The sequence below is a fragment of the Delphinapterus leucas genome, chromosome 5, assembly GCF_059928025.1.
Source record: "Delphinapterus leucas isolate spDelLeu-1000000601 "Yukka" chromosome 5, BTC_Dleu_Yukka2, whole genome shotgun sequence".
NCBI classification, from domain to species: domain Eukaryota; kingdom Metazoa; phylum Chordata; class Mammalia; order Artiodactyla; family Monodontidae; genus Delphinapterus; species Delphinapterus leucas.
Window position 1 is genome coordinate 30110281 of NC_143133.1, and position 13667 is coordinate 30123947.

Below are 13667 nucleotides of genomic sequence, written 5' to 3' on the forward strand. Positions count from 1 at the left end.
ATTTCTATTAGGTTAATAAAGCTGCTGTTGTTGTTTCTTAATCTTCTCCTTTTTCTTCCTCTAATTTGTTTGAAAATTATATACATCCTATTTCTATTCCTTTAGCGGTTATCTTTACATTTATACTATGAACCCTTAACTTAGAAAGTCCTTGGCCTCTTCAGGAATAATATCAATACAAAGAATGGCATTACCATGTCAAGTTTCCAGTATTTTGTTCAACCTTATTTTTATATATTCCTGAAGTTAATTACTATCATTATATAATAAGCAATTATCATTACTTTTGTTCAGTCAGTGCTTACTCAGATGTACTTCATGTTTACCAACTTCCTGGTTTGTTGTTGCTTCTTTCATCTCACTTCTTTGTTCTGGCTTCAATTTTCTTCTTCCTAAACCACATCTGCTAGTAGTTCATTAGTGAGAGTCTCTTATGATTAAATTGAGCCATAGAGTATTTCTTATTTTTGACAGTTTGTGACCTACAACCTGTGATTCAACCTAATGGCAAACTCTCTCACTCTTTGATCTCCCAATTTTTGTTCTTATATTTTGTATAAGCTCATGAACAGACTTCTCTGATTTTAGCCAGTGGGTATTTCCCTTAATTCCTTAAGAGCTCATTGAGGACATTTATCTAGTACTTTTAGATATTTATAGGTTGAGAGGTTTTACAGATTATTCACGTGTCAGATTGCCCCAAATGGCTCCCATCTGTTCTCATATTTCGATGTGGTTTGGCACAGTTTCATGACCACTATATCTTCATTATGGATCTGAACTTCTTTGTTCCATTTAATTGCTCTCTTTTTCCCTTTCATTGTAATTTATCTGATATTTATATTGCCATTACTGCTTAATTTTTGTTTACATTTGCCTGATGCATCTTTGCTCAACCTTTTATTTTTAACCCATTTTCCCCATTAACTTCTAGAGAAAAGCAGGGAGCAATTGAATGTTCTGGAAGAATAGCTCACTGTAACTCATCATCTCTAGGATATCGGGTCACTGAGGTAGCCTCTTAGCTACACAAATTCTGAACAAACTGAGAAGTCCAAGCAATGGCACATAGATGTCAAAATATCACTTAATACTGTCAAGACTGAATTGACGATGTAGCTTAGCGTAAAAGCAAAATGGACCTGCTAGAATCAAACTAACTGAACCTCCCTGATCCCAGGCAACAATGGGGACAACCAGGTAAGACTTACAGCATTCGGCAGGTGAAGAGGACCCAAAAGGAAAAAATGGAAGAGCTGGGCTGACCTTTCCTGGTTTACATTTCCAAAATTCCCTGATAAAATTAATCCACTCCCTTCCTGGAGAGAACAGGAGTTAAGCCGTAGAGAGAGGCCAAGAATGACACATCTCAGGTTGGAAAGAAATCAGCAGTGTGGACGAAGAGGCATTCCTCCTTAACAAGAAACAGAGGAGAGGAAACCAATATTTGTGGGTGCTTGCCATGTTTTGAACTTTGGCCAGTCAGTTTAAACTGATTGTTTTAGTTAATCTTTGCAAAACTCAATGAGGTAGTTATATTCCCTGTTACAGGTGAAGATATTGAAGCTCAGAGAATTTAAGCATATTGCCCAATCTATCACCCTTATGTAGAAAATAAGAGGAAATAGTCCTTTACCTCCTACAGTAAAGTTATAAATACAAAGTACTAATTATTCTACCTTACTGTTTCATTTATTTGATTTGCAGAGGTGCTCTTGATACTCAAAGCAGAGATCGTCATATAAATTCCACTGAATGTCTACATGTGCATTGTCGAGGATTTGAGACCAGTTTGGCTGAATGTACTTTTACTAAGGGACTAACTAACAGTTCCGAGGGTTTGGCTGATGTGGTGTGTTACACAGGGAGTGAAGGTTAGTGGAGAACTGGCCTGATATTTTCCCTTCCTTCAAAGTTGTTTATTTCACGTCAAGTCTGTAGTAAACAAACAAATTACAGATACCCTCTTGCCAGGCAAACACAATGGCAAAATCATATTTTGGGTTTTAGAGCCGAAATGGGTGCTTTTCCCCTATTATACCTTTTTTGCCATTCAGATATTACTTCTATCCAGGTTCCTATATGGGAAGTAAAGTTGCTTGACTCCCCTTTGATTCCTTGAATATATGGATTAAAGTTGATGTAGCAAACACAAGTTAATAAAACATTAGAAGAAACTCAGCATCTCCCTCGAGAGGTCCGGCCAATTACACATTCCTTTAAAATGGTTAAGTGACCACATCTGTGCCTCAGGCAATCATTGCCACTTTTCTCCTTCATCCTGACCTTGGAATATTTTTGCCATATATACAGTATTAAAGACCAAAGCCTTTTTTGGTGCTAAAAAATAAGTACCATCAAAATGTAAACAGCACTGCCAAGTAAGCCTCAGGATGGGGGTGGGGGATAAAGTAGTAGCGTGAAAGGAATGGATGAGCACCAGAGTTCGCCAGTGTCAGCAAGGGCTCCTGATTCCCGAAACCCCTGCCCCATCTCAGCGAGCAGAGACCTCCACAATGAATGCTGGTTTTCAGAGATTATAAAAGGGCATCCACAAGACAGCTTTGGCGTTTAGTTTCCTTATTAATCGTATATACTATGTCAATGCTACCACCCATACATTTTATATCATTTTTTATTTGTGCCTGGTTTTATCTTCAGGTCCCCATTAATCCAAACATGTGATAAAGATGTCACCCACAACTCCACAGATAAATTTCACAAAGATAATTCCTACTTTACAGTTTCTCCAACAAACGACTCCTTTCAGTGTGTGAATGGGAAACACATTCCTCAGAAGAAGGCCTGTGATGGTGTCAATGATTGTGGAGACCAGAGCGATGAGTTGTGCTGTAAAGGTAGAAATGAATCTAGCCTTTAAACTCTCAAAAGCATTCTTTTGACTAAGAAAGTAGAAGCAACTTTACCATTGAATTAAGATTCCATCTCATTCCATTTTAAGAATGAAAAAACACACCCCTCTTGTATTTATGTTTGCACAGAGTGCCGAGGTGAAAGTTTTTTCTGTAAATCGGGTGTTTGTATTCCAAAGCAGTATAAGTGCAATGGTGAGGTGGACTGCATTACTGGAGAAGATGAAATTGGTTGTGAAGGTAATTTAAAGTTTCATGGTTACTGTTTTTCATTATTTGACCCAGGGGTTTTAGCAGGCTTTGTAATTATTGCCTAGAGCCAGTTCGTCAATAGGGAATATAAAATGGCAATTTCATTTTTTAAAATTTTTATTGAAGTATAATTAATTTACAATGCTGTGTTAGTTTCAGGTGTACAGCACAGTGACATATATATATATATATATATATATATATATATTCTTTTTCAGATTCTTTTCCCTTATAGGTTATTACAAAATATTGAGTAGAGTTCCCTGTGCTATACAGTAGATCCTTGTTGGTTATCCATTTTATATATAGTAGTGTGTACATATTAACTCCTAATTTATCTCTCCCCCCTTCTCTTTAAAAATGGCAATTTCTAACTCAACATTCCTTCTGCATTTATTAACTGGAATTCTATAGAGAAGAACTATTGTGTTTTCACGAAATTCAGTTCATCGTAGAAAGGCAGAATGATATAATTCTTTCCCTTTACTTACCAAGTTTCAAAGCAATGAGTAGGTGCTCTTTGCTTGTTGGTGCTCATTGGAAAACCTCCAAAGGTGGAAAATATTTACTAGGTACCTACTGTGTCCCACACAGACTGACTTCCTGCTCCCGTTGATGCTTTCTGGAGGAAACATCTCCCTAAGTTAATATATTCATTCATCTACTCAACGGATATTTATTAAGTTCTTACTATGTGTGCCAGATCCTGTTCCAGATGCTGGGGTTACAATAGTGAATAATATTTCAAAATCCCTGCCCCCTCATGGATCTTATATTCTAGTGGAGGAAGAGAAACAATAGAGAAATAAGTAAAAATATCTAGTAAAATAATACTAAGAAAAAAAATAAAGCAAGCAAGGAAGAGGTCAAATGCCCCGGGGAGGGGGCTAGCAGTAAGTTCTGAAATTTTAGGTAAGGCGGCTTGGGAAGGCTCACTCACTATTACTTTTAGGCAAAGCGCCGAAGGAAAAGATGGAGCCAGCCATGCAGATGTCTTCAGAAGAGTATTCTAGGCAGAGGCAACAACCAGCGCAGTGTTCCTAAGACAGGACCATTCCAGTATGTTTGAGAGACAATCAGCAAGGAGGCTAGTGTGGTGGGTATTCCAGGTGGGGTTGGTGGGTTAGAAGACAAGCAGTGGGAGAGGTTGGAGCGGTGCTTGGGTGGAAGATCAAGGCAGATCCAGTGAGGCCTGTTAGTGAGTGAAATTGGGTCTCTAAGCAGAGGAACGGCATGATCTGACTTACATTTTAAATCACGATTACCCTGGCTGCTGGGTGGGTGGGGAATAGGCTGTATGAGGGCGAGGGGCGAAGCAGGGCAACCAGGGAGGAAGCTACTGCAATAATCCAGGGAAGAGATATAGTGACTAGGATAAGTTGGTAGGAATGGAAATGATGAGAAGCAGTCAGATTCTGGATATGTTTTGAAACTAGAGCCAAAAAGATATGCTGATAGATTGGATGGGGGTGTGAGAACAAATGAGCAGTCAAGGGTGGCTCCAGGGGCTTTGGCCTGAGAATGGAAAGGATGGAGCTGCTTTCTTCAAAGATGGGAAGGCTGCAGGAGGAGTGTGGGTCCTTGAATCCACCTCACTTATGGAACGAATCCAGTGGTGCGCTGGTAAATGTTTAACAGTTGGCTTTGAAGAGGGACAGGGACTCCCTGATTTGTAGCTTTTGCTAATTTCTGGGCTGTAAATTACTCCCACCGTGGGTGATTTCAAGCCATTGACATGATGTCACAGAACGCAAACTGGGAAGTGACACAACAGCCTCCTGTGTAGTGGTAAAGTCCGTGTCAGGACACCACTGAATTACTGTTAATGGTTTATTGTAGGTTTTTGTACTCGTCTTACCTTTCCTTCTCAACAGCAAACACCTTTAAAACAGGATCAAATTATTTTTACGTTCCAAATGTCCCAGGTAAAGTGCCTTCCACATAAGCATTAAATAAATGTTGAAGATATGTATGGATAAGTTAATTGATATTAATTATGTATAATTGCTTGGTATGCCAAGTATTTGACTTTAATGAAATTTTGTTTAATTTTCCATTGATATCAGTTCTTAAAAGACACACTTTTTAGGATTTCAAATCACGTTAATTTATTTGAAGGGTATAAAGCAGTTGAGCAAAATACTTTAATTTGGTTAAATGTAGTGAAATTCTTAGTGAAGAGAGGAAAGAAAGAAATTTCAAAAAATTTTTCAGGGAGGAAGACAGTGCCCTGACTTTTGCCAGTGCAGCTTGATAGCTTCCCTCACCCTCAGTTTTACTGAGATATAGTTGACATACAACACTGTAGAAGTTTAAGGTGTACAGCATGAGCTTGACTCATATATTGCAAAATTATTACCAAAATAAGTTTAGTTGATATCCATCACCTCATATAGTTACAATTCTTTTTCCTTGTGATGAGAACTTTCAGGATTTACTCAAAGAAACTTTCAAGTATACCATACAGCAGTGTTAACTATCGTCACCATGCTGGTGACGTCACTAGCCCCAGTGCTTATTTACCTTATAACTGCAAGTTTGTACTTTTTGACCACCTTCACCCAGTTCCCCACCTTCACCCAATCCCCTAGCCCCCAACCCCTGCCCCTGGTAGCCACAAATCTGACCTCTTTTTCTACGAGTTTGGATTTTTTAGATGCCATATATAAGTGAAGCCGTACAGCATTTGTCTCTCTCTGAAGCTTTCACTGCTTCAATATAATATTTTGGGTTTCCTCTCTACCTCCTCCTCTTCCTCCCCTCTCCATCCCTCTTCTCCTCCTCAGAATTTGTTAGTTTATCAGAAAAAGAAAAGAAAAAGAATCCTACTGCAAGGGAATAACTATAACATAAAGCTTACTTTTAGTATTAATTTCTTGAATCCATATCAAAAATACATTTTGTCAACTGTCATTGTTACTTCAGTTTATCCATCTTTAGAGTGAGCTGTGCTTTGTATTTCAATAATGATTCTAATTTTTCCCTCTCTGAGAAAGGGCAAGTGAGAGCAGAGATGTGAAATAAATATATATTCATTGATCTCTCCTTTCAGGGAACAGATCAGAATCACTAAACCAAGGGAGGTTTGGAGTATACCTTAATTTCATTTATCCTTTATAAGCCCACTTTTTATTAATATAAGTTAAAAAGAGTAAATAAATTTTGTTTAACTGTATAATAAGTCTGCTGTTGGGTATGTATTCAAATGTATCTAAAATACGAATCCTTTTTTAAAACTGAAGTTAAAATGATTTCCTTGCTGTGGTGAAACTGGTGTGTGTTTAAATGTAAGATGAAATATTTGTTAAGCAGTATTAAAAATCAAAGTATTAGGTTGTGCCCACAAAAAATGGCATACTGTGGTTCCCTTTTATCTTTTTGTAAATATTAAAGTTGTTATACTATTACTGAAATATTAATGATAAGTGTATATTTAATTCAAGTGAAAATGATCTCTTTGCTACAGTGAGTTTCTTGTTTTGTTTTTAGGAACTGGACATCCTGAAATTAAAGGTAAATCTATTTTTACAATAAATTTTGTAAATTTATATTACAAAATTGAGAAGAAGAATAAGGTGTTCTAGCTTGAAATGGTATGCATTTTTTTCCCAAATAAAAATTATCCTTTGCTGTGGTAATTTTTTTGTTTTTGTTCTTTTTTCAGGTGCTTTACATATGGCTCAAGGTAAAAAAATTATTAAAATTTCAGGATATTGCAGAATTGAAACAAAATACAAGCAAGCACTGCTGTTATCTTATATTTTAAGGTAACTATTAACTGAGGATGACATAACCGGTTTTAACATTTGTTTAGGCACAATGGCCTCCCCCCCCCCCACAGTGTGGTAAACTTTCATTCCCACACTCCCCGTTCACAGCCTGCTAGCCAAAAACCACCCAAGGCGCATTCCCTGCACATTTCACCTCTGCCAAATACCCTTCTCTTCCTTTGCTTTTTCCCCCAAACCAAGGCAGCTCCTGAAGAAATTGTCACCAGAGGAAACATAACATCTTTTTGTGACAGGTATTTCCTTATTTACTTTTGTAACAGGTATCCCGAAATCTTCCAGCTCTTTAGGGTCATCCCTTTCTTCATTATTCATATAAAATGACTACTAAAAGTTTACGGTCCTCCTTAGGGTTCCTGAGTGACTTTTATATGCTCAAGATCAGCCCTGTTCTAAAGGGCAATTTCAACTATTTCTTTGTATTCCCTCCCTCTTGTCATTTTGCCCTCCAAGGCTGCTGTCCTTTTTGTTTTGTTTTGTTTTTGTTTGTTTCCTCTTCTTTATTCTTTTTCGCCTTCCCTCCTTCTTGTCCTTCCTTCCTTCCTAGTTTCAGACCTCAGGGGCAAAGAGATGCCTTAATGATATTCCTTAGTTCACTGTACATGATCATCTCTGTCCAGGCAAGCCCCCTCTCTTGCTTTATTTATTCTCCTTTATTCCTATACCTTACTCCCATTCCCCATAAGCAACCATTTTAATGTGATTTAATGTGTATGTCTTTTTGTTTGTGTACATTCTTATCCAGTGTGTACTGTTACCTTGTGAGCATACATTTGTAATTCACATAGTATTGTGTTCTAGATCTTATATTTCCTTTTCATCTTTTCACAAAGCGTTGTGTTTTTAAGATCTGTCCATGTTGCGATGTTTCCATCTAATCTGTTGCTTCTAACTGCCACATGATAAAACACTGTGGTGTTCATCTTTCACAAGTGACTCCCTACCTTCTCAGTAATGGACTCTCAGCCCGCACTCACAGTGCAGTGAATATCCTCTCCTTAAGGATGTGTGGGAGGATTTCTTTGAGACATCTAGCTGGGCCAAGAATTGTTGGGTCTTGACAACCTAGGGCCTGCTCGTTCTCTGGCAGAGTGGTCCTCACCTCCACCGACAACACCCAAGGGCTTGCCTCAAACCCACTAACATTTAGTACTATGCAGCTTTCTAATTTTGCTAGTCATACTCTCAAGTGACATGGCATTGTTTATTAATTTGCATTTTTGTCGTAACCAATGATTCTGGGTTTCTCTTCATATGCATACTAGCTTTTTGAGTTTCCTCTTCCTTTTCTTTCTGTCCTTTTTCCAGTTCACATCTTTTGCCTCATTTCATATTGGGACTGCAGTCTTCTTTCTTGTTGCATTCTAGATATTAATCCATTTTCAGTTTTAGACATGCAAATACCTTCTTCCATTCTGTCACCCATCTATTAACTTTAGCCAAGATTAAAGATTAAATTTAATCTTTAAATGTTTAAATTTTTATTTAATCAAAGTCATTGATTGTTTTTCTTATGGTCTGTGCTTTTGGAGTTTTATGCTGCTCTTCTAATATCCAGTATATCTCAGCTACACTGGACTTTCCCCATCTTCCTTTGTTGAGCATTTAATATGAAGTCTTCTCTTTGGTTCATGTTGTTGCTTTTTTGAAAGCTCTGAGCAGAAAATAACCTAAATGTGTAGCATAACAGATACATGTATGTCTCTCCCAAAAAGAAGTTGGGAAATCCAGTGATAAAACACAGGATTGCTGCAGCAAAGTAACCCCTCTGGGCTGCGCCCTCATCCAAGACAGAACAACACGTTGTGGGAATTCACCTTTGGATCCTCAGGTCAAAGAACTGATGATCCTGTCCATGACTGAAATGTTCTAGGACAGTAGAGTGAAGATGGAATCATCCCATATAACTTCAAGCAAAGGTCTAAGAGAAAAAAAAGGAAGAAGAGAGAATGTGTTTCTGTTTTTCTTTTTGTTTAACTTTTGACTTCTGCATCCCAAATGACTAATAATAACTATGCCTAACACTGAAACCAATTAAACATTGCATAACCCCTGTTAAGAGGTGCCTTATTATATATACAAAATGAGAAGACCCTTTTTAATGTCAGCTCAGGACTATTTCGGTCAGTGTCTATAACTGCTCCCTACCTTATATAAGGACCTTGCAGGACTTCCCTGGTGGCGCAGTGGTTGAGAATCTGCCTGCTAATGCAGGGGACATGGGTTCGAGCCCTGGTCTGGGAAGATCCCACATGCTGCGGAGCAACTGGGCCCGTGAGCCACAACTACTGAGCCTGCGCGTCTGGAGCCTGTGCTCTGCAACAAGAGAGGTCGCGATAGTGAGAGACCCGCACACCGCGATGAAGAGTGGCCCCCGCTCGCCACAACTAGAGAAAGCCCTCGCACAGAAACGAAGACCCAACACAGCCAAAAATAAAAAAAAAAAAAAAAAAAAAAAGACCTTGCAAATGCAGAGTTGAAAGAGATGCTTTTCTTCTCTGAACTGGGCATTTCGCCGGCTCTAAATGCAGAACTCTGCAGCACCATGAGTCTAACCATTCACTTGTGCCAACAGACACCAGTAGTTTGTGCCTGAAAATTTTCTTACATAGTTCATCTTGAGCCTTCACAATTACCTAGCTATAGAAAGGAAATAAGATTTTGTACTGTCCTTTTTAAAGGTAGGACAAGGTTTAGACAGGTAATTATTAACAAAGTTTAAATGATTTTAATGATTTACTTCTTACTATAAACACAATATTAAACATTGGAACTTTTGTTTGATTATAGAAGAAACAGAAATGTTGACTGCTGATATGGATGCAGGTAAGTTAGCATTATTCTTTTTTACTGGTCCTTCACTGGTTAAATTTGCATTCTAATGTCATTTGTGTGTGTGTGAGTATGTACGCATATATGCAATATAATTGATTCAAGCAACAATTACCTTTGATATCAACTTAAATAGAAAAGAATAACATAACTACTTTCCTTATCATTTTTAAGAAAAACAAGCATAAATGCTTCTTGAGAACTGCTTTTAAAAATGGGTTAATTCATATGGCTAGTTTTGAAATGAAAACAACACTCTAGTCCTACAAAAGATTTTTCTATTTGTTATGAGATTTGTTAGGTCAGTTTTGTCAAAAACAACCAGATTTCAAGTGTGACCCAGGACATACATTTTGAAATAGAAAAATAATAGATGTGAATTGAATGAACCTGCTCTTTTGCAATATTTTAAACCATGATAACAGGAGGTCTGTGAAGATCTGTATGTTGGCCAGTTCTGCACTGAGGGCCAAATTTAATTAAAGTATTAAGTTTCTGGGAAGACAGTAATTGATAAGAGCTTTTGAGTCAGACTGACTTGTATTAAATCCTGACTCAGTTATCTGTTAGTTGTGTGACCGTAGGTGAGTAACAAGCTCAAATGCAAATTAGGAATGAAGTATCTCCCTATTTTAGGAGGTTTAAAAACTGAAGTTCATGTAAGACTCTCTTCCAATTGCCAGGCCCAAAAACTATCAACAATTTTTTAAAAATCAGGCAATGAGTGAAAGATTTAGATCTCAAAGCTACAGATAGCAGTTAGAGGGATTTCCAACAAAGGCCCTTTATTTTCTATTCAAGGCAACATTAATTTTCAGATACTACCCAAGCTGGTTTCATAGTCCTCAAATGATGGGGTCCCTCTTCTTTCAAAGGTCCAAGCAGAAATTTAAAATTTATCATCACACTCTTCCCCCAACACAGTTCTTAGGATGGATGGGACTCCCCCCAAATTCTTTTATCCACATTTGTTCACAACTTCTCTCCCTTGAGGACCTACCTCCTTCTTGTATGTTCAAAGTAATTGAGAATGATATTAATTTTCCTTTCTCATTTGGGATGGCAGAAATTTTTGTGACATGATAAAATAGAGGGAGAGAATAAGAAGAGCATCTTATACTTTTACTTTCTTCCTTTGTCATGAATTCTCTTGCAAATTCATGTCTTAAGCCTTGGTCTACCATGCCTCCCAGTGACAAACGTGCCTTGTCTGAGTGCTCACAGAGGAAGGAAATATCATCACATGTCAAGTGGCTAAAAACACAACCCCCCTCCCAGCCCACTGATCCTGGATTGTCCAGGGGTTCCTGGCACATTACCTCTCAGGGTTAATATGATGATTAAGTGATATAAACTATATACAAAGTACTTAGCATGGGGCCTGACAGAAAGTACTCAACGTTAACATCATTAATGTTAATATTATTGAAAAGAGTCCCACATAAACAGCCTCTAGAAAGTAAAAACTATGAAAGTAAGAAGCTGGAGTTCTGCATGTGACCCCCATCCTGAACTGTCATGGTAGTAATGCCTGGGCATGTGGCTCCTCTTATCTTCCAGAGGCTGGTAAATGTTTAACCCCTCAGGCAGCCTCTTTCTGCCACTAGTCCACCTTGGGCAGAACTTCAGAGAATCAAGCCAATTTTAATATTAAGCCAGAATTTTTAAACAAGGTGAATAGCACAGTTTAGCATCTAAAATAAGTTACTAATGAATCTGGCCTGTTTCATATTAGTTGTGACTCTGCTGTTTTTATGACATAGATAATCAAGAAGTTTGCCCAGAAGGTAATGGTTTCAAAATCACAATGATGCAATCTCTTCCTTTCTTAAAGAAAGAAAATGGATAAAATCGTTTTTCCCTAAACTGTCCTGTGGAGTTAAAAACAGCACGCACATTCGAAGGAAACGAGTCATAGGAGGAAAGCCAGCAAAAGTGGTAAACCCGCACAAAAAGTTATAATGTCACTTCCCAGGAGCAGCCCAAGTTTGAAAAAATAGAGGTGGGGGTGGAATGTGGTAATTACAAGAGACTGAGAGTCTTGCCATGGAAATATCTTCGAGCCACCTGTCTTGGAGGATGGCAGTGACCACACAAATGTCTTTACAGGGAGACTTCCCATGGCAGGTGGCAATTAAGGAAGGTGAGAAAATCAACTGTGGAGGAATTTATATCGGTGGCTGTTGGATTCTGACTGCTGCACATTGTGTCAGGTAAAAAAACGTCTCCAGTAGATGCTGGATTTCCTGAAACAATGAAGTTAGGTAATAGAGATTGTGGCAGGTGATAAATAAAAGCATATATAAGAAAAATAATTGACAAGTTCCACTCTATTATCTGCTAAACGCCCTCTGATATTCATGATCGGATCCCAGAGGCCAATTCCCCAGAACCCACTGTGTTCCCCTCACACCAAACTGTTGATCCCAGCTGGCAAGGGCAGATCAAACCTGTAGGTACCAAGTTATTTCACTCGGCTCATTTGCATGGATCAAGGTCAGCCTGGAGAACAGGTTCAGAATTCTGCCCTCAGTTATGACCTTTACAATGAATGAAGCACCATTTATTGAGCACCTCTTACAGACCAGATACTGTGTCCAGCACTTTCATGTATGTTATTTTGTTTTAATATTCTTAACAGTCCTAAGAGGTAAATATTATTCCTCCCATTTTCTAGATAAGCAGACTGAGACTAGAAGTTACATAACTTGGCTAAAGCAACACTACAAGTCAGTTGCAGAGCCAGGGTAAAATCAAGTTCAACGTATCTGACAGTAACTTAGATGAAGGCCTGCTTAGAAAATCTGCAGGTGACCCAAAGTTGAGAGAGATAAGAAATCTGTTGAATGACACCCATAAAAATCCTCATGGATTGGAGCAATGCACCAACTCTAATTTCTTCCCTCTGAATGACCCTTTTCTCTTGGCTTCTGTTACACAACACTCTCCTGGTTTTCTACCTACCTCTCTGGTCACACCGTCTCTGCCTTCTTTGCAGCTTCCTCCTCCAGTGACTGAGCATTACTGCTCCCCTGAAATACCTGAGTTCCTCAAGGTGTATCCTGGCTTCCTCTTCTCTTCTTACTTCTTCTTTCTAAAATTATCTGTACTTTAAAATACCACCATATGCTGACACAACGATATTTCCAGCCTAGACCTCTTCTCCAACCCTGACCCTACAGTACACTGACTATCTTGGCTCTATCAGAAGTAAATCAAATTCAAAAGGTCTAAGACCGAGCTCATGATATGCCCCTTCCCCCAGATATGGCCCTGACCCAGTGTTCCCTATCTCAGCAAATGACAGCACCATTCATCTAGCTACACGGGGCAGAAATCTAAAAATCTTCGCACTTCACTCCCTCGACCGTACCATAGCTCAGCCAGTGTATCACCAACTCCAGATGGCTTCTTTAATTTCCAATTATTTAATTCTCAGAACTTCTTTCCACTATTACCCTGCTCCCACCTCTCTCCTGGATTATACCAACCGATTCTGAATTGGCTTACCCACAGTCACTCTGCCCAGCACTGCCCCCATCTATCCATTGCCTACTGTGCAGCAAGAGTAGTAGTTCCATACCTGGTTTTGACCACTTCCCACTTAAAATTCGACAGCTTTGCATTCCTCTTGGGATAAAAAACTAAACAAAATGTTTAACACAGCTCATTAGGCCCCAAGTGATGTGACCCCTATTTACCTTTGCCGATCTCGTCTTGCTCCACAGTGTCACTTCTTGCCCCTATTCCACCTGCTCTGGCCTTCTTTCCATTATTCAAGTGTACCTTGCTCCCTGCTGCAAAAAGACCTTCACATATGGTTTCCCATGCCTGAAAGCATCTTTCCTACCTTGTTTCCCTAGTTAGTGCTACTCGTTATTCAGATCTCAGCTCAATCCTCACTTCCTCAGAGAACCTTCCC

The 13667-nt window shown here is 38.7% G+C and overlaps 1 protein-coding gene across 1 annotated transcript in view; it reads left to right on the forward strand.

Moving 5' to 3' along the window:
• CFI (complement factor I) overlaps positions 1-13667 on the forward strand; it is a 37263-nt gene that overhangs the window by 15685 nt on the left and 7911 nt on the right. The window contains exons 4-11 of the mRNA XM_022567126.2: positions 1708-1874; positions 2745-2858; positions 3003-3113; positions 6615-6638; positions 6790-6810; positions 9704-9739; positions 11580-11683; positions 11855-11958. Of these exons, the coding sequence (XP_022422834.1) occupies positions 1708-1874; positions 2745-2858; positions 3003-3113; positions 6615-6638; positions 6790-6810; positions 9704-9739; positions 11580-11683; positions 11855-11958 (681 nt within the window). The remainder of the gene's footprint in view (positions 1-1707; positions 1875-2744; positions 2859-3002; positions 3114-6614; positions 6639-6789; positions 6811-9703; positions 9740-11579; positions 11684-11854; positions 11959-13667) is intronic.